This window comes from Hylaeus anthracinus, unplaced genomic scaffold (assembly GCF_026225885.1).
Source record: "Hylaeus anthracinus isolate JK02 unplaced genomic scaffold, UHH_iyHylAnth1.0_haploid 11978, whole genome shotgun sequence".
NCBI classification, from domain to species: domain Eukaryota; kingdom Metazoa; phylum Arthropoda; class Insecta; order Hymenoptera; family Colletidae; genus Hylaeus; species Hylaeus anthracinus.
Genome location: NW_026534326.1, coordinates 80,772 through 101,295, shown reverse-complemented (window position 1 = coordinate 101,295; position 20,524 = coordinate 80,772). Strand labels below are relative to the sequence as shown.

The 20,524-nt window shown below is 39.4% G+C and overlaps 3 protein-coding genes and 1 long non-coding RNA gene across 8 annotated transcripts in view; 1 reads left to right on the top strand and 3 right to left on the bottom strand.

Annotated features, from left to right (window-relative positions):
* Nucleotides 1-16,101, top strand: part of LOC128896720 (lachesin-like) — a 59,721-nt gene extending 43,620 nt beyond the window's left edge. For 4 of the 5 annotated variants that reach the window (XM_054160138.1, XM_054160141.1, XM_054160137.1 and 1 more), the window contains 8 exons: nucleotides 5,950-6,055; nucleotides 9,186-9,301; nucleotides 9,476-9,661; nucleotides 10,017-10,197; nucleotides 11,449-11,580; nucleotides 12,862-12,981; nucleotides 13,067-13,237; nucleotides 13,323-16,101. In XM_054160138.1, coding sequence (XP_054016113.1) covers nucleotides 6,001-6,055; nucleotides 9,186-9,301; nucleotides 9,476-9,661; nucleotides 10,017-10,197; nucleotides 11,449-11,580; nucleotides 12,862-12,981; nucleotides 13,067-13,237; nucleotides 13,323-13,687 — 1,326 coding nt within the window. In that variant the 5' untranslated portion in view covers nucleotides 5,950-6,000 and the 3' untranslated portion in view covers nucleotides 13,688-16,101. The remainder of the gene's footprint in view (nucleotides 1-5,949; nucleotides 6,056-9,185; nucleotides 9,302-9,475; nucleotides 9,662-10,016; nucleotides 10,198-11,448; nucleotides 11,581-12,861; nucleotides 12,982-13,066; nucleotides 13,238-13,322) is intronic. The other variant, XM_054160142.1, reaches the window with a different exon arrangement.
* Nucleotides 1,104-10,083, bottom strand: LOC128896726 (uncharacterized). Its single transcript, XR_008462080.1, has 5 exons — nucleotides 9,944-10,083; nucleotides 9,162-9,270; nucleotides 8,950-9,061; nucleotides 7,003-7,279; nucleotides 1,104-1,177 (listed from the first exon to the last, which is right to left on the bottom strand). It is a non-coding gene; the product is annotated as an uncharacterized LOC128896726 (long non-coding RNA).
* Nucleotides 16,102-16,687: 586 nt separating the features above from the next.
* LOC128896715 (ATP-dependent RNA helicase DDX51) lies at nucleotides 16,688-19,318 on the bottom strand. Its single transcript, XM_054160130.1, has 6 exons — nucleotides 19,007-19,318; nucleotides 18,235-18,914; nucleotides 17,948-18,160; nucleotides 17,668-17,878; nucleotides 17,162-17,596; nucleotides 16,688-17,078 (listed from the first exon to the last, which is right to left on the bottom strand). The coding sequence occupies exons 1-6, from the start codon at nucleotides 19,027-19,029 to the stop codon at nucleotides 16,709-16,711; spliced, it is 1,932 nt and encodes a 643-aa protein (XP_054016105.1). The 5' UTR covers nucleotides 19,030-19,318; the 3' UTR covers nucleotides 16,688-16,708.
* Nucleotides 19,319-19,430: 112 nt separating this feature from the next.
* LOC128896725 (protein FAM166C-like) lies at nucleotides 19,431-20,495 on the bottom strand. The gene is made up of 3 exons (XM_054160157.1): nucleotides 20,105-20,495; nucleotides 19,829-19,993; nucleotides 19,431-19,699 (listed from the first exon to the last, which is right to left on the bottom strand). The coding sequence occupies exons 1-3, from the start codon at nucleotides 20,276-20,278 to the stop codon at nucleotides 19,433-19,435; spliced, it is 606 nt and encodes a 201-aa protein (XP_054016132.1). The 5' UTR covers nucleotides 20,279-20,495; the 3' UTR covers nucleotides 19,431-19,432.
* Between the last annotated feature and the right edge of the window lie 29 nt (nucleotides 20,496-20,524).

Below are 20,524 nucleotides of genomic sequence, written 5' to 3'. Positions count from 1 at the left end.
TACCAACCACTGACGCTGTTTCGAATCCATTAAAATCCACGCTACAATGATTTCTATCGAAAGTTTAACAAATATTCAGTACCGAAATCTTCTATTGCTCTAACGTGTTATTTTAAATGAGATTTAATGAAAAAAGAAAGAATATACAGAAACGAGATATAACAAAAATCGAATTACGATGAAATACAAAGAATACACAGGAACGAAATGGAAGAAAAATATGTATCATTTGAAAGAATAGGATGGAAATAGTGGCCAGATTCGAAATGAACAAATATAAGAAACTCGATCTAGTAAGAAAACGTTCCAAGGATTATTAAATTATTTAACAGATTGCGAGCACGTCTCGTCAGAAATTACCTTACGTCTCGAATCGTGGATTCTCCATTGCTGCGTTTCTCTTTGTGACGATAGAACCAGCCGAGCAATTATCAAACCCGCGGCAATAAAATCGGAGAGTCCTGGTACAAAGCGATAAACAAATTCAATTCGCCGAGAATTAAAGTAACGAGCGGCCCTCTAATTAGCAACGTTATCGCGATTACATTAATGCATCATGAACGTGACAAATAACGAACATAGTCGTTCGTTTTCCGCTTTACAATGCATCGTTTTGATTACAACACTAATTCTCGAGAAACTCCCCAGCGGCCCACTGAATCAACAGCCATTCTAACGGAGGGAATTTCTATACCGAATACTGGTATTTGCGAGCGGTGCAATTATTTCGGGGACCTTCCACAAAATTGTGCATACAAATCAATCGTTGGTTAATTTATGCCTACCGGTAGAGTGCGTGGGATTGTTTATCGGTGAGATACGGTTCCACAATTCCCTCGTCAATTTCGTTGTAACGAACTGTTAGGCGTACGTCTATACTTTGGTGCACATGGACGAGGAAAGGTGTACGTGGACAGACCGATTCTGGTGTCTAATTAATATTAGTATGAAATACTACTAGCTACCCAACGATTTACACGTTGTTATTTTCATCGATGTGCTCGGTATTTTTCAGCTTCAAACGAAGCTCCGACGATCTACCGAATATTTAAATAAATATTACGCTTGGTAAATAATAGAATAACTGTTAAAATAGGGCATACCTGAGATCCTTTCCTGCAATTACGCGATTCCCAGCACTTGCCTCGCCTTTGCCAAGTGAGCCATCCTCGATCCTCTGAAAAATACATAACGACTGCGTACAATAATTACCAAAGTTTTTATCGTTGAACATTTGTTTCGTTTCTTTTACAGAAACATAAATATTTTCATGCTCTCTGGATGATACATATTCATCGACTATAACTTGACATTTTTCAAACATTTATTTTCACCAAAATAAAATGCCCAAACTATCTCGATTACTTTGAGCTTCGATCTTGCAATCGAGCCTGTGTTTGACAATGAAAATTGGATAAAATGTATCCGGTAGGAACGATCGTTTAACGTCTCTGCGTCGACAGGACATCCTCCCACCCCCAAAAAAGCTCAAAGCAGGAGAACCAGGATTTTGCGCGTGTGGATGGGGATATTATTTAATTACAGCGCGGCGCGAACACTTTCCCGGCGTTGCGGTTTCACAACAAGAATTTTCATTTCTCGTTTGTTAGGATCTGAACAGATGGTGAAATATTAAAGAGAATACGCGACCCAGAACCCACAACACGCAATAACACCTAACTATTTCTTCACGGAAATCTAATTTCTCTAACAATTATTATTTAAACAATAAGACTTCTTGTAGTAATCGCAGCGTTAAAGGGTAACAAGATAAATACTCTTGTAACGCGTAATCGAGAATCAACGACGACAAGGCTATCTAAGACGAGTACATACGAGATATATTTATAGAATAATACCTGGAAAATTGTACATGTTTGTTGATAATAGCAAACGCTGAATATCTTCGAGGTATTCAACGCTAACTGATACACCCAAAATACAATATTTTTAGATGGAAAACTAAGGAAATGTTTACCGCGGAAAGAAGTTGGCGAGCTCAAGGAAGAGAGGAGGAACGCGCAAGAAAAAGTAGAAAACCGTCCCAAGGGTGGGGTGGTCGGGGTTATTAAAACGTTTTGAAAATCTCTGGCTAGGATTGAAACAATGCCGGTGCTAGCTGCCGATTGTCACAGGGCTTGCGTAGCTCGTCCCTGGCTCGGATCTCGTTCGCTGGGATTTTGAATCACTCCGCTGTCACGGATCCTGAATGGCAGACGTAGAGGCGACGCCGACGACTCGATGCTACAGGAAGCTCATTAGGCACCGCCCCGGGCATTCTCTGGCCCTTGCCTCCTAGACTTTGTCAATTTTTCTCGCCACCCAGCCACCCCGTGTACATACGCAAAGACCAACTGCGCTATGGCTTCCAAGAATTAAGGGAGCCACGGATTCCACCTTCTAATTAACGCTCGCCAGACCATGGGGAACCCCAGCAGCTTTAATTGTCGAGTTTTGGATCTATCGTCGTTTTTCCAGAGAACAATTTCTTTCGAGACATCGAGCGTCGAATCAATATTCATCCGGTGCGAAATACCAAGATACGAAGCAGCTAAATATTTATACGCCGGTTCCATCTTCTCTTGTCCGAATCGAAACTAAAGTTGTAATCACTCAAATCACGTATACATTCTTTTGGGACATTCGGTGATTAATTTTGTACGCAATCAAATTTACGTAGACATTTAATCAATCGTTTCCCGTGTCAAAGGAAACGAGGAATCTCACGGAAACAAAAGCGTAGCACCGACATCAAATTTTCTACCAGAATTTGAAACATCTTAAAGGCTGTTATTTATAAAAAGAAACAAAAGATACAAAACAAAACTCGCAATTCTGTTGTACGTATCGTTCTGTAATTTGTGCAAGCGAGAAGAGAACTGCGCGTTTAATTGTAGACAAATATTTCTGACGTAATTATTATGTGTAATAATGGCAATGAAACGGCAAGGGTTAAGTAAGGGGTCGGGTTTTCGTAAAGCTGGAATAGAAATGGAGTGAAATTCATAGGAATCGAGGCAGACGTGCCGAAGGAGGCGCGGTTTTCATCGTTCGTCATCCTGGAAACGAGTTTTCCGGAGCGACGCGGTTGCGACCGAGTTCCCAGTCAGGAATTACTATCGCGAGTCTCATAGCAGGATGTTCGTTAGCAGGATTTCTTTTCCCCGCTCTCGGTGGCCAGCTGGCCACTCGAGTCGAGCGCATTCTTCTTATTCATCCGCTTTCCAAGTCATTGTCGGAGTCCTGTTCGTCAAGCGCGATTCATCATTCGTTTCAGAATTGATGGAGGAACGCAAGGTTGCGTTTCAATGGGAGATATCACATCCAATTTCTCCTTTTCCTTTATTCTTACGCGGTGCACAGGCCTGTACAACTGTACACAGGGGGATGTTTATGTAAATTCATATTTTCACGGAGCCTCTCGCGCGGCAAATACTAAATTATCATGCGCAACGTATCGATCGATTATACATGGTTAGGAGTTTAGGTCGAGCGCATGGCACCACCATAAATTTGTATCGCATAACGTATCGATTCGTCCGAGGAAATCGACAGCTGGATAAATAGCAGCGGTTAAGTAAACGGGGAATTTTTCCGATTAGGTTTGCAGTGGTTGGTGCGCGTGTGTTTGTCGCGTAAAACGCGAGCTCGGCTTCCTTCGATATCATCAAGGAGCAAACTGAGAAAATGCCGAGCACATACACGTCGATACCTCTCACACACCCCTGTTTCCCGTGGCCCGTGCACGTTTATATCGAACTAACGTAAAGCAACGTTCTACAGATGCTTGGATCGAGGGAAACAGGAAACGTTCGCTTGTCAGAAGCAGGTATCGACGTCGAGCAGCACGAGTTGAGTAACCGTACACCCCTACGAGCAATTGAGTGAAAATATTTGTGTTTTTCTTTGGTTCCATAAAATTTATCAAACTGCTTGCATTCCTCGGTCGATCGTGGTCGCCGGATCGCTTATAGTCGACTGGAGAACGAACCTATACACCGATCGTTCCGTTCACGGTTCAGAGAATCGATCCAGCCTAGACAAGTTAATATCTCGTGTAACTGACAGCCACGATAAATTTCGTTTGGTGTCGTTTAACCGGTTCTCCGTTTATCCTCCGTTTTCCTCCTTCGTATGGCTCGCTATCGAAATGATACCTGAACATTGTGTACACGCAACGAGTTGGTAATTGCTCCAGACATCGGTGATGCAACTAGTTTTTCCAGGTTACTATTTGACGCTGACAATCGTGGCAAATTTTCATTTCTTATTTATTTCATTCCTCGCTCAGAGATGATCTTTCTCACCCATTCTTCCAATTTCCCTGGGTTTTTTAAATTTGTTTTTTTCTTTGTCGCTTCAACCGACCGACTTAATTCTATAAATGTTTATTTTTCACTTGCGAATTCTCAATGGTGTCACGAATAAAGATCCTGCACGATCCAGCTGAACGCGTCCCTTTCCTTCGGGTGAATCCATCGGCCGGAATTTTTTCCCTTTCTCTTATCGTCGGAATCGTTGATCCAACGTTAAAAATTGACAGGGACGAAGATATTCGTGGTAAAATTCTGCATAAAAAAAGTCGTATCAGCGATTTAGCTAATCCCCACTCAACCGTCGCGAACGACGTTCAAAGTTCGGAACAGTTGGACGAACAAAGGCATAGAAGAAATGTAATCCAACGAGGTTTTCAGCGTACCTGAAAGCTTTACGTGTGAAAAACGATCGAAACTAAAGCATTTTTGGTAAATGGGAATATTATTACACGCTCTACCCTGAAAATTATTCCTACTCGTTTCCTCTAAATGTTATTACATTCACTTGCAAACGTGCATTTTCTAATCGAATGTTAAAAGGATGTCACGCATCAGGTGGTACGGCATTCGAGTGCATTCAAACATATTTTACTGGGCTGATTCTGGCCAGTTGATTCGCAGCGTCCAATGGTATTTCACTCGGTAACTCGAGGATCGGAAATTACTCGATTCGGAAGTTTATCAAGCGGCTCCAGATCTCGACAACGGTGATCCCGCGCCAGTTTTTGTCCGACGCGACGATACCGTGACGGTGTTTGGAAACGATAGAGCAACAAAGTTCCCACGCGTTGCACCGCGTCCACGCCGGTTACCGGAATCGAGTTGGTCGTCCATTTCGCGAGACGCGCACACAGCCGATTAAATGATAAAACGCGTTTATCTACAACAACGATTTCAAGCGTTAGGCAATGCAGTTTCCCTCGCCAGCCTCGCCACATCGGCGACTTCTTATCACACCGCTGCGTTCAATGCATAAAGCGTAAAGTTCGTATCTCATGCATACATTCATAGAGCTAGTGGAAAAGCGGCGGGAGTACCGAGACGAAAGTCATAAGTTACGGTGCTCCGTTGGTCGGTCGGTCGGTCCTCCTCTAGCCGTTTTCACCCTCTCTTTTTCGCTGGCATAGTATCGAAATAACCCGAAAGAAACGACAGGGAACGGTGACTCGAGGCGCGTATGACGAGCCGTGGATTTTCGATACACCGTTCAAAATTCCATTTCCCCGCGGGAATTCATTCGCTAGCCGAGGCTTCGTTGAAAAATTGCCCGCTCGCGTCGGCTCTTTTTATCGTACAATCAATCGGCCCTTTCTCAATCCTTCCTTATCTTCTTTCTCTTCTCCGCTCCTTTTCTTTACTTGTTTCCTTCATTTTTTTTCTCTTCCTTTTTTCTCTTCTTTTCCTCGGTTTCTTCTCATCGGCGTTGTTCTCTGCTACAGCAAACCGCCCGAAACGATCCGCCAACGCCGACCAATGTTGCGTTTCCGTCTATGTAACGCGTTCATTTTAATTAGCAGCTCTTATTGCCGCGCACTCTTTGATACCTCCGCCATCTAACAAGAACAACGAACCGGTTATTGTTTAAACCACGACTTATTGTTTAGAACATAAAATTCTGACTTGTTGCTTTCAGATTGCCACGGCTGGTATCGCGACGCAGTAATCGCAAAAGTGGTTAATTCTCATGGCAGCGCGGAAACTCGCAGCCCTCCTCGCCGCGGTTCTACAACTTTGTTTATGTAAGTGAGTTTGAACGATTATCACGAAAAGCGAAATTTATCGTAACAACTCGTTCCTACCAACCGCACGTGTCGAAGAAAAATCGAAGAAAGATTTACATAGCCTTTCATTTTATCGATACTTTCAACTATTTCAATCTTTACTCGCGCACACACTTTTCACCGAGAACACGGCGATTCTGTGATTTGGAAATCAGGGAAATCTCCGTGATTCAAGCGAAGAAGGTGTCGCAGGTGAAAAACTGGGGAACGATGGCAGACAAGAAGCGAGAACGTTCGAAAGAGGAAAATTGGAATTTCGTGTTCGCGTTTGCATCCACTTCCGTTGGGCTGACTTTCATGAGAAAATCACAAATGCACCGCGCATCTCGAATCCCTACGCGTGCCGCGATGAAAGTTTCGCTTTATTTCTGTTAGTTTTACAGGTGGTTTGGACGAATGCAACAGTACCGTTTGGTAATGAAAGAAGAACGTGAAACAACAACGGGGACACTTTTCGTCAAACTATTTATGACAAATTGGTTGAAAAGTGTCGCGATTTGGTTGAAAATTGGTTGCGATTTTGAAAATTCGTGGTGCACGGCTGTGCGAGCAATTTAACTGTGCATTGCGCGCTTATCCGTCCATATCTCAGTAATATACGCTATTTATCGTCGACGAAAACAATCGAAATTGCAATACCTAAAACAATTAAAAGCGACCACAATGATTGAATGTAAATGATCCAAATGAAAATGAACCAGTTAGTAAAATAATAGTAGGTGTACTTATATTTATACAATTTTATTCTGTGTCCGGTTATTAACCGACCATTTCTACTGTGTCTGGGCATTGACCCACTATTTCTACTCCGTCAAGTTCGGAGGTCCGTAGCTCGAAAAGGAGCGCGTGTCGAGAGACAACAAGAAACAAGTCCGCTAATCTCTAATTAGACACGACGTAATTACCTTGATTCCCGTTGCAGCCCTCCTCTCCGATCGATTGCCACTCCCCCAGCATAGAAAGTGGTCGAGATCGGCAGAGAACCTCGTTGCACACCTCGATGCTTTCTTCGCGGGGAATTCACCGTCTCGTGGAATGAGTGGTAATCAGTCGGAGCAATGTTACGTAAACTGATTGATTTTCGTCTATCCTCCTCCTCCTCATCCTCCTCCTCCTCCTCCTCCTCCTCCTGTTCCTCGCAGATTCGTTGATTTCTCGGAAAGCACCCTGGACGTTGGGAGGCTGGGTGAAAAAAGAATTCGCTTTTCAATGAGTCGTTGTTACACACGGTCGAGTTATTGACAATAACGATTAGCGATGATGGATCGACCATGCAGAAATAGCTTTCGATAGAATGGGCCCGTCACTCATCCGCCAAACGCGCGGCAGGAGGACATTCTTTTAACGAACCTGAACTCTTTCGAACCGGACCGTCCTCGTTCGGTCGGACATTTAGAATGGAAATTCAAGGAACACAGTGCACCAATAAAATTGGAAATTCAAGGAACACAGTGCACCAATAAAATTGGAAATTAAATGTGATAAATGTGTACAAGGGGGTACTGGGGAATCAGGGTCCCCTGTATCGGTTGGTGGGTTCGCCACTGAGCCACGCCAAATATCAATGATGATACTAATACTGGCCATCAAACAGCTAAACGCTCGCGCTCCCTCGGATACGAATATTGATATTATTATCAATTATTCTCGTCGACTGTTTCCTCCAGTGTGCAACGAGATGCTCGGAAATTTGTAGCAGCAGCCACAGAGAAAAGTGAGGAAAAATGGGCCATAAAGCCGAGTCGCCTAGCTACTAAAAGAGCTAAACCAAGGAACCGAGGTGATTATTTCTCGGCTGATTTGATTAATGTCAAAGGTCGAACGAGAATCGTATTAGAAGCATTAATTCTGTTGACGCGTTGATGAGATCCGAGACGAAAGTAAGAGCACCAGAGGAAAGGTATCCTCGGCCAAGAGAATCTTGGCCGAGTATATCCTCGTTGCGGTAGAATGGCGCCGCAACTACCGTACAAGGGCAATACATCGTCGTAGTCTCGGGTGTAGGGGAGTTTGTAGAATCCACTTAAATCCGACGTGATTTAGTTGGCCACGCGGCCCCTGAACTGAATACCGTAGCCCTCCCAGTAACTAACAGAACCTCAGGCTTTTTAGACTGATAGGAACGGTTAAAAAGCTATTCGCCACGCGCCGAGCCACCGCTACTTAGTTATGCCACTACGTGGATAAATGTACTCTGCTACGACGCTCAGCCCTGCGCGCCGCGTTTTCGTCGCCGCGGCCGTAAACTTACACGTACGAGTATATACCGCGCTGGATCGCAAGAAACTGGATTTAACGATTTACCCAAGCATGCTTTTAACGCAATATAATTACCAGGCGAAAAGTGAAGACCCCAAAGGTGCTGTTGAACGCGTCAACTTTCACGGAAAATTCTTTTCCCAGCGGCAACTCGATCAGAACGGCAAATCTCGTTTTACACGGTTTTCTTCAAACTCCACCATCCAAACGATACGCAGTATACGCAAAAAGAATAATCATCCCATAGATAAAAATCCTACCGATATTCTACATACGATCTAACGATTCCATTTCTTTGCTTGTTCCCATTTTCATTAGAATTCAAATTGTTTGGCGAAAGAGCATCCTAGCAATGGCATCCCGAGGGTCATGAGATGTCGCCATGCGAATAAGAGCATACCGATGACAAAATTCAGCCATGAAAACGTGATTTCGAAGCCTGGATTACGACTACACGACTCGAGAATTTTCCATTTATCGTCTTTCTTGCATGAACGCGTACAAGAATTCGATACGAGAATATGGGTGAATCGGCACCGCCTCTCCTCTCCTCTCCTCTCCTCTCCTCTCCTCTTCTTCTTTTGCATTTTTACCTCTGTCTCTTCCATAGTGAATCGATGGAAGGCAGGCTGGAATTCAGCTCCATAGAAAACTTGAATATCTAATCGACAGCGCTGCTTATTCGTGCATATGGGGGCAGGAACTCTGCGTGAAATATTACAGTTACTTTCAAATATACACTAATCGCAGAAAAAGCCAGTTGAAATGTAAAGATTTTAGGTGTCAAGCTTCTTTAATTACTAACATTTTCTAACGAATTCTCTTTCAGGTCAAATAACTCCGGAGATACTTCCAGAGTTCCTAGCCCCCTTGGAGAATCACACTGTGGTCCAGGGCCGCGACGTTTTCTTTACCTGCGTCGTCAATCACTTGCAACAATACAAGGTAAACTCAAACATATTTATCCTTTATCGTAGGTAAATTCTTCTGAAAAATAACCAGAACTGGTATTAATATTTAGGAATTACTAGAAACAAGTTCCTTCTCATTTGAACATTTTCTACACTTGGGAATCTTGGCGAGTACTTGGAATAGAAACATTTGAAACTCTGTTCGCAGGTGGCCTGGATAAAGTCAGATTCCAGAGCAATCTTGGCGATACACACACATTTAGTGGCACACAATCCAAGACTTTCAGTTACTCATAATGGACACAACACGTGGAAGTTGCACGTGTCCAATGTTCAAAAGAACGATTCAGGGGCATACATGTGCCAAGTGAATACGGACCCTATGCGGAGTCAGGTGAGGATTAGTTTATCTGGCAGCGAAAGCAACATCCGATATATGATACTTGATAAGAATAGAGCAGCTGACCTAATCTTAAAGCTAATACTATAATGGATTACCAAACAATCTAATATACCCCGACTTGTACGTATATTCTTTATGGAAAATCTGATTGATAGATTGAAAAGAATTTGTTTCCGTTTGCTTCTCACGGTAATATTAATGTCGTTGTTGTTTCAATGGAAATGGATATCTTTATTTTGCTAAAATAAAGTCAAATTACATCAACAAACTCACCTATCTCTGCATAAAGATTCCATGGTCGCAGAAGGAGGCCACTGGCACCCAGTTTCTCTCGTTATATTTTCAGAAAGGCTACATGGAAGTGGAGATACCCCCAGATATAATGGATGATGAGTCTGCAATGGTGACCCACGAAGGCGGAAATATAAGACTGAGATGCGTTGCAACAGGCTCACCCAAGCCCACTGTCACTTGGAAACGAGAAGATGGGAAGAATATTATTTTTAGACAAGATGGACAGAAACAATGTAAGCTTTCTTAACTCGTACTCAAAATTATAATACCTATTCAGTTACGAGAGAACGTGTCAACCTTTATAAAGCGTTCTTGTTCAAATATTTTACGATTAAATCGCGAATTAACTCGTCAATTATATCGTATCTTTAAGGATAGACTTGATACGTAACGTTAGATTTGAGAAAAACAAGTAGAAAGATTCGTTGCACGCAATCACACACGCTAATTTGTTTAAACAAACTTGGGGGCGCTACTCAGAAAAGGCGGGAAACAGAAGGCGGGAAACGGAAGGCGGGAAACAGAAGGCGGGAAACAGAAGGCGGAAAAACTGAGCTCAAAATTCGAAATTTAATAGCGCCATCGGTGCCGAAATTCCCAAGCTTGTAGTGAAAATAATTCCCATTCTAGCCGCTAGATGGCGCCATTGAGTAAAGGGTCGGTATTTATTGTTAAATTAAATAAATACTCATCAAAATGATAGATTAACTGATACACCATTGTAGCGTTGTAAAGCAAAGAATCGTAATAATTAGGCATTTATGTGTAAAAACAAATTATTTAGTAAAAGGTGGTGGTAGCGTCATCTAGCGGCAATAGTTGCAACAGACAACGACATTTCGCCTCCGATGGCACCACTGTTTAATGTTCTATACTTTTTCTTATATTAAATAACTATCCGTACAAATGATACATTTGATATGTAAACTTAAATATTGAATCGTATTAATTAGGCATTTATGACAAATAAAAAATAATTTTTTAAAAGATTGCGGTAGTTTTATCTAGCGGTGACAGTTTCAACTTTTTGCTACAAGCTTGGCAATTTTGTCACCGAGGGCGCCACTGATACTATTCCCAAAAAATTATCAAATATTCATTAGTTCATCAATCACCTATAAATTACATACTTTATTTATTAAATGTGCATTGCTCTGTTATGTGCAACACTTGAATTAAGTTCTCTATAATTACCTAATATAGTAACTAATACATCAAACTCAAGAGTTGTTGATAGCTCAAAGTCTCGGTCTCGGGCCAGTCTCTCGCGGCTAAGCGCGCGCTACTCGGCCGCTGTGATTGGTCGGTGGTTTACGAAATCAAAAACGAAACACCTTGTAAAAGATGTTACGTATCACTAATTTTACCTGTTTTAGTATACAATTAGTAATATATAAAAGATTAACACTGCAATCAAGTGCAACAATCATGTATTAGCAATTGATGTCTAATTGTCTCTGTCGGGGCAATCTTTTATTTTCCAGCTACGAAAACTCACGTGGGTGAAACTCTCGAGTTGACTGGGGTTCTCAGACAGGAGATGGGCACATATCTTTGCATTGCAAGCAACAATGTACCGCCAACAGTCAGCAAACGTTATTCCGTCGATGTCCATTGTACGTATCACTTGTTGCGTAGCTATGGCCGAGTGAGGAACCGTCATCTGATTATATCAAAAGAATTTTCCACACAAAACAGACCACTGGAGAATATTAAATAAGCATTTTCCTAATAGCCAATTGTCGCGTTCACAGGCTGAAAACTACCCTCAAAACCCTTCTACTCAATGAAATACTCTTTTGTATATCCATTTTATTGTATACCTTTTAACTATATTTTTGGCGATAATCAACGTATTGTTATTCTTCTGTAAGACGTTTTTTAATATTTTCTAAAACTATAAACTGTTTCTACAATTTTTCCATCCGTTTCATCCCCTCAGTTTTTGGTAGGGTTATAGAGGTGTTTGCAAATATTTCTACAACGATATAACAACAATTTTCAAGTACACGCTTTGTGCTTTGGATCTCATCTGAATACAGCTCAAATCTTGGACCTAATTTCTACGTCGACGTTTCGCGTAACTATGTTTTACAACTTCGGAATGTTTCATTTTCTCGAGAATATCATCGATAAATAACTTGTTCACCCTGCTAGCGAAAATACATTCCCGCACACCGTTACAGATTCGCCACAGCGAGTTATGGTTGGTCGCGAATGTTTGGAATTTAATTCCTTCTAAAGATAACGTGTCCCTTTGATATGTACATTTATCGATACCAAACTTTCTCCCTTATCATTTGCTGCATTAATGTATGGTTTTCTTCTGGCTGTTCTAGGGGTGTATTTCGCATCACGGAGTGGGTGAATTGGAATTTGTTGACAATATTCTTAACGAAGGTAAACATTTCGACATTCTAAAGAATTAATTAGTGACAAGGGAACTGATGAAAAACTTGGGTTTTACTAAAACAATCCAAAGCACAAAGCAAAGGATTGTTCAACGATTGTTGCATCATTGTACAAACATCCTACGACCTTTGTAATCCCGGCAAACTGAACATTATATATGATAAACTTATGGACTTGTATGTGTCAGACACTTTGAAAATCGTCTTACAGAAGAATGGTAGCAGGTTGACATTGAACATTGGCAAAGCAATTATTTTCAACGTGCTTAATGTAGGGCTAGTAGGAAGGAATAAAAGTTTTGTGCAAATTGGAAGACTGCATTTCTTCCAAGGGTTGCTTTCTCTCCTTGAAACGGCTTAAACCGTCAATTGCAAATAATAAACAAAGTCTATACAACTATGTTTAATATTTTCTTTAACGATAAGTAGTAGAATTTGTCCTCTATCGTCTTCGGAATGAAGTTAACAAGTGTCTTTTTGTTTCAGTTCAACCCGTCATAAAAACGACAAATCAATTGGTGGCTGCTCCACTTGACAGTGACGTTGTTCTGCAGTGTCACGTTGAAGCTTCTCCGCACGCGATGAACACTTGGTACAGAAACACAGGTATAACAAACAGCTCCCTCTCTCGAAAAATCCATTCTTTAAGAGAGAGATCGTTTCCTGATCAAATCTCTCGTTTCTGGTACAGGCGACAAACTGCTGCCCAACGACAAATATGCAATGTCTGAAAGCGCGATTAACGAGTACTCTTGGCAGATGAACCTCACTGTCTATTCCCTGGAGAAGAAGGACTTTGGAGAATACGTTTGCTCATCCGTGAACGCTCTTGGAAAGGCTGACGGAGTTGTCCGTTTGCAAGGTAAATTATTACACGTCACGAATACATAAATATATATATATTTATCTTCGTACATGTATCATTCATTCTCTTCTTTTTAATCCAGAGCTGCACCTCTCTGCAAAAACTACTCCCAGCACTGTTGCCAAGAACACAGACTTCAAGCCCAGGAAGAGTCCAGCGGGCAAAGGTAAGAAGAAGAGCAAAAACATCAACGATAGGCGGACACACGGAGGCGGCTACGACGACTTTGATTCTCCAGGAAACGACGACGACGACCTTGGTACCACGCAAATCATGGCAGGCAGCACCATCCAAGAAGCCCACAGAACGGAAAGACCCCTAGCTTTGCCGTCATTGTCGCCTCCTTGGGTCGCCATAAACGCTGCCAGTACTCGTAGCCAGTACTCGTTATCGTTCGTCACCATTCTCTTTTCATTGGTTTTTCTAACAGTGCTATTTTTTCTTTAAAAATACCCCGATAGTCTGAGATGAAATGGTGGGAGCGATTCAACGCGGTGAAAAACTGTAGGTCTTCCTTTTATTTTTAATTCGACGAGAACGTACTTTTAGATTCGACGAGATGTAGTCACGGCGGTATGACCAATAAGAGATATTTTCTCTTGAAAAGATTTTGTAAATACGTAAGCGGCGATACACGTCAGCTAGGTCCTAGTAACTGCGTGTAAATCAACGAACGATCGCACGAATCTCCGATTATTTTATTATTAAACGTTTTGCCACAAAAGCAACCGTCAGTCGTGCTTTAGTACCTTGTCGACAACCAGTAACGTCGAAATATGTCTCATCGGTACTTGAAGTATCCTTTTCTTTAAATAAGTATTATATGTATACTATACTATATTCGAGAACGTGCGATCATTACTTGTTAAGTACTCTTCTAAATGTAAGTAACGGCTTCGTAATGCAACTAGTACCTCGAGTTTTGCATCATGGAGATGCACAAGTGGCTTAAAAGAATACCGACTGACAATTTTCTTTCGCAAAAGTACAATTGTTTGTTTAGAATATATCGATCAGAAAACGATTATTTTATCAAACACGAGTTATATCCTTTGTAAAAATGATTAAACGAGTAAACTGATGGATGTAATTAAGCTACCGATTAAGTATATGCATACCAATTATGAATTGACCAAATTAATTTCGATTACTTATTAAAAAACTACGATATTGTAGCCAGTACGCAGAATGAAAGACATGACAATAAGTATCAAGTACTTGAGTTCTTTTTATATATATTATTCGTTTAAAGCAAAAATCAAAACAACTCTAGTTTAATCGTTACAAACTATTTAATTATACTAGTATTCGACGATGATCGACAATGATCGATGATTTTCTATCGAAAATATCACGATGTGTACATACGATACATTTATTTCTCTATATCTAAATTATTACTCGTGGATTGCGTAACTTGTGCCCATTAACCCATTGAACCATAAAATTGATCATTGATAAAAGTCAATAAAAAATTTACAAAATAGTATACCGATACATATTTCGTGTATATATATATATATATATCACCGTTACGCACCAAGAATGAATAAACATTAATGGGTTCGTGTACACGAGAGACGAGTCTCAACGAGTTTTTTAAGAGAAAAACTACAGGTCGCTTGATAACATAATTACGTTAAACTGTTAACTGTAAGCAAGCCCACCGAATACCCTTTAATTTTAAGATTACTACGTAAGCATAGCGAATTTATTGGCACTAAGGATAAAATTAAAATACATATACACAGCAACGATACATATGAATCATATAGGACCATGTTTTATGTATGTACATGTATACCTATAAATTACAGAATAACAAGTATATGACGTGTAAATATGAAGTAACGAAGTGAATGTTGACGTTATCGAAGGGACGTTACGGTAAAAAGCAAATTGATATAGCGCACGAATATAATATACGTGTATAATTTAATTGTAATGTTGAACGGGACTACATTTTATACGATTATGGTGTGACAGTAGTCTCAGAATGTAACATATTCAAGCTAAAAAAGACATGTTTAATCACTTGTCGGGTATCTTATCGTAAGGTATGGTTTACGAATAGGTGAATGGAAAGGTTTGCTCGTTCGTTAGACTTCTCGCAACGAAACTCGAGCGTTATTGTATGTATTTATGTTGAGCTGTTAGGCTTTCGGGGATCTGATTGTTCACACGGTACTTGTGAAACTTTGTTATCGTTTACTAAACTTCCTTTAACGATACATAATATTCCAAGAAAGAATCAGATACTTTGATCTTTGGTCTCTCAATAATTGTTACTAATTAAAAAGCTAATCGTTCATAGAAAACTAGACTCATCCGTCTACAATGTTACACAACAATCTTCAAATACATTTCATAAATTCTCTTCAAACATAGCGAATTCTCTTTCATACGCTTAACATACACGATAATCAAGATTCCATGTCTTGAATATTAGAATGTCGTATTCACAAACCCCGACAGCTTCAAACATGCCCTAAATTTAAATACAATCTATAAACTTACGCTTTTAAGACTATTATGCTGTGTCCACGACCGTGTAATAACAAATTCCAAAGCGAATGTTTAAAATGTTATGCACTTGAGCATATAATTTCGAAATTAAACTCACATGTTCTATCCTTTTGCGCTTCTGAGTTTCATAGTTGTTGCTAGTACCTATTGGTGGTTCAATTTTCCTGCATTATAAAATGTAACCGATAATTTCAAGTAAAGTTACGCACAGCAATAATAGTAATCTAATTGTGTCTCTGTCGTTATTCGATACACATATACATATACGTATGAAATATATTTTTGTGTATATTTTATATGTACGTATATATATATGTATGTATGTATGTATGTATGTATGTGTATACATATATATAAAAAAATTGTGAATAACTTGCCTTTGACAGAATAAAACAATAGAGTAACGATTAACATACAATTCAAAAATATTGGAATTAACTATTGAATGAATTGCGGTAGAGAACGAGCATGGTGTTCGGTACTATTAACTTCAGACAATAAACTGTTATTATCGATGTTACCTGATCAACTGTATTTATTGAGCGTCTATACCTTCCGTTTAATTTACGAATAAAGTACTCAAACTGCTTAAAACTTATCTCATAAAGGGAATCAATGTTAAATCAATTATGTTTATATTATATAGCACCTCAGATATCTTTCAAACTATAGGTTTCGCAGAAATAATTGGACAGTACGAGGGGGGTTATCCGGTGACGATAATAGTTCTTTTGCAGGTGGAAGTAATTCGAACATTTTAAAGTCTCCTCTTAGGTAGGAATTAGAGTATCTTAAAACGAGTTCAACGACCTATTACGTAAGATCATAGAAAGTAGAGAAAGGGGATAATACTTTTGGTTTTGGTAGTAAAATAATAGTAAAAAGTGTGTGCGTGTGTGCGTATATATACATATATATATATATGTAATCACCTATACTTTATTAATCAAAGTTCATGACTGATTGAATTCGTTTAACAGATTTTTTCCGCTGCAAATTGTCTTGTTTCTCCTTTTCAAGATCTTGCTTTAACTTCTCTACGTGGCTTGAGTAATCGATCGTACTTGCAACAGACTCCAAATCTAATTTCTCGATACTTGGCACAGCTTTGTGAGCATTAGTCAGCATATGTTTAAATATCCCGACTTGCTTAGGTGTGAGGATAGAGATCGCTGTGCCAGGTTTACCCGCGCGACCTGTTCTTCCTGCTCTGTGAATGTAGCCTTTGATATGCTTGGGAAGATCGTAGGATATGACTAGCTGAATGTCCAGAATGTCGACACCTCTTGCCAATGCATCGGAGCTCACGAGACTGCAAATAGAAATACAATGCAACAAAGTTTCCAAGATACATTGAAAGTATCGTATTAATGTACAGTAATAGATGGAACGTACATTTGAATCTCTCCAGCAGCGAACCTTCCAAGCATACCTTCCCGTTGCTTTGGCATAAGCTGCGCGGAAAGCTCTCCAACTGTTACATTCTGATCAGATAAAAACGATCCCAACAAGAGAGTCAATCTATGGGCAGACTCTCCGGAATTTGTGAAAATTAATGTCTTGAAAGGCATATTATTCCTAACTAGCATCTGGTACGCAGCAACTGGTTTGTACTCCATCGTGCATTCTACTGCAAGTTCTGTTAATTCTTCAGGGCTTGTATAACGACCTATAAAGTCGCCTACTTCCTTGTCCAAGTTCACATCGCCGTCTTTGTCAGAGATCGGGACAGACGTAAATAATATTGGTTTGAAGAGACCAAGGTGATTCAACTTTTCCGGATCTTGAGATAGGGTCGCGCTAAACAAAAGTTTCTGTACGGGAATTTTACTGTTGGAAATTGAAAATAATTATGAAACAAATTACATACAGCAGTGTTTTTAAACAGAAATAGAAACTACCTGTGACGCATATTGAAGAGTGTCAGTTGTGGAGGATAACGATGCTGTTTAGGAAGATGTTCCAACCAATCGGCAGCTCTATCAGCTTCGTCGATAACGAGAAATCTAAGATCATCTAAAGAAAACCCTGGTGTTTTTAAAATGTGGTCCACTAGACGTCCTGGTGTAGCAACAATTATATCTACCATGGATATATACGTCTCTCTAATGGCTTAAAAACAGAGAAAACTTATATAATTTATCTAAAATACAAGTAGCGCGTTAATGCCAAGACACATACTCTTTTTGAGAATGTTATTTTGCTCTTGCTCGATCGAAGATGCACCAGAAAGTAGACCAACTTTAAGGCTTGTGTGAGATGTATACATAGTCATCACCTTATAAACTTGCGCAGCCAATTCTTGCGCGGGTACAACAACTAAACAACGAATCTTTGGTACCAATCGAGACTGTAATATTTGTACAATTGGTAGAACATACGCCAAAGTTTTGCCTGAAACAGATAATAAAATTAGAAATATAGTTTGGCACTCTCAAAATATGTCAATTCTGATTAATCATTCGTACCACTGCCAGTGGGAGCAGATACACAAGTATCGCGTACCCACCATCCTTGCTGTCTGTCTTTATCGCATTTCAATAACCATGGTATCATGCTTGCTTGAACAGGAAATAATTTATCGATGCCATTGGTTTTCATTACTTTGATCATTTTAAGACCTAAGATTGAATGGAATTCTTCCAAGCTTGGACCACTGTTCAGATCGATTGATATAATTTCTGGACTCATCAACCATTCTGGCAGTACTCTCTTCACTTCTCGTTTTTTCCTTTTAGTTTTGCTACCCAGGACCACAAAGTCTTTAGTTTGTTTTGATATTTGTACATTTTTGGAATCTATCAATCTATTAGATACATCATTTTCATGATTGTCCACAGTTTCATTTTGAAAACTTTTACTTTCATCAAATTCTATATCTTTTTTCCTTCTTTTCTTCTTCTTATGGGATCTCTGCTGATCTACTTGTAGCTCAATGTTATCTTCTACTGTAGTTTTATTAATATCTTGCTCCAAACTTTCATCAATCTTTTCTTTCTTACGTTTCCTTTTCTTCTGTTCAGGCTCCTCTACATCTTTAGACAAATTCTCAGCTGCCTTCTCCCGTTTGCGCTCCTCTATCTTTTTTAACAATTCAGACAAATGTTTCTTTTCATCTTTTACTTCTACCTCTTTTTCACCCTCGTATCTGTTAATAAATAATACGTATTAAAAGACAGACTATTCGTGTGTGTATATATACAATGTGACTAGAAAAGTCACAATCTCTATTATATTTACCTGTTTATTACAAATAAACTCATTTGTTGTGACAGTAATCGCCCACGTGTCACAGAAACTTTATAGGTTATGTATATATGTATACACGTGTAAAAAACAGAGTATTATGTGTAAATGTATATTTACATATGTAAAATAAAAACGTAGTTATCGCGTACACATGGAAAAGTTTAAGAGTACTCTGTATAAATGAATTGTTCTAGAAATTTTATTTAATTTTACCTATTCCTTTATTTTTTATATTTCTGGAAGCATCACTACTGACCAAAAGTTTACGAACCGAACAAGTTTTAACCTTTAAAAATTCAATGTTTTTTGTATTATACCACAATTCAAATGTCATGAATTTACCCGTCAATACATCATATTTCCTTTCTAATACATTCAATTCTTAATCCATGTTCATTTCTTCTTATCAACGTCAATTTATCTCCTATAAGCGTTGCAGGATGATTGATTATAAATGCCGGAAAGGGACATATCCGGTATATAAGGTGTTTGCTTTCGCCTTTCGTATGTCAGAGGCAAAGCATTAGGTATTTTATATGCAACGAAACTCGTTGGATATTTAGAAAAGTATGACAATGTCATTCCTGGTGCACACTGGTATTTATAATGATCAGGCTTGAAGAATTCCAAAGGATGAAGACTGCCAGTGTGGTCCATGTATTGTTTACGATGCAATTGAACTCCCTATTAACAATGCTCAATTTGAAGAAATGAACAAGTTTAACGTTAGCCTAATATAATAAACTTATACAGAAACAAAGTCATATACTCTTTCTAAACAGAGCAGAGATCAAGTGCTAAAATCTTTATTACTTTGTATAAATTGTCGATTTCTTTCATGCGTGCTGCGTCGATTCTTGAAATGTCATTCAATGGAACTGTTAAGTTGCGATTAAGGCTACGGTGAATTTTAGTTGCAGCAATATTAGGCCTTGGACTGTACGGTACACTTTCCATTCCCCATTTGTAAATTGGCATCTTTAAAAATTGTTAATCAATTAATGTCTCGTTACATTACGCGTAAATTCTTGAGCTTTGTACATTTTATTAACTACCAATAGTTAACATCAAGTCAAAAAGAAACTTTACCGAAATCTTCGATAGGACTCGGTTTCTGTAATTTTGGAAGTAATTAGTAGCTCCACCATCCTCCAAAGAGCGATCGAACTTGGATGGAGGATGTGGACCCATGTAGGACGGCATCAACGAGGGTGGATAAAATGTGGGTTGAGATTTTGAAGAATTTGAGTTACCCACAACCATTTTTAGCTTCACACTTTGCACACTAAATCAAGGGAATGCTTATTGTCTACAGGTTATTTGTTACTTTGAATTTTCATAAATAAAAACAAATGAGTTAGAACTTGGTTTTCAATTTCCTGAAATAACTGCAAACCATAGTCAATGTCAATTTTACACGAGGAACTAAACTTGCATAACCATCAAGGATTAGTTTAGGATCATGATTAAATATTTCCAAAATTGCCGATAAAAACGCAAAACTATCAC

Excerpts from the sequence above, each read along its gene's own strand:
- LOC128896715 (XM_054160130.1), bottom strand. The coding sequence starts at position 19,029 with ATGAGTTTATTTGTAATAAACAG. Across the intron at positions 17,597-17,667 it reads CTCTTCAATATGCGTCACAG|TAAAATTCCCGTACAGAAAC; the intron begins GTAGTTTCTATT and ends AATTTCCAACAG. Across the intron at positions 17,079-17,161 it reads GCTGCTGGAGAGATTCAAAT|TCTCGTGAGCTCCGATGCAT; the intron begins GTACGTTCCATC and ends TTCTATTTGCAG.
- LOC128896725 (XM_054160157.1), bottom strand. The coding sequence starts at position 20,278 with ATGGTTGTGGGTAACTCAAATTCTTCAAAATCTCAACCCACATTTTAT. Across the intron at positions 19,994-20,104 it reads GAGTCCTATCGAAGATTTCG|ATGCCAATTTACAAATGGGG; the intron begins GTAAAGTTTCTT and ends CAATTTTTAAAG. Across the intron at positions 19,700-19,828 it reads AAATCGACAATTTATACAAA|GGAGTTCAATTGCATCGTAA; the intron begins GTAATAAAGATT and ends CATTGTTAATAG.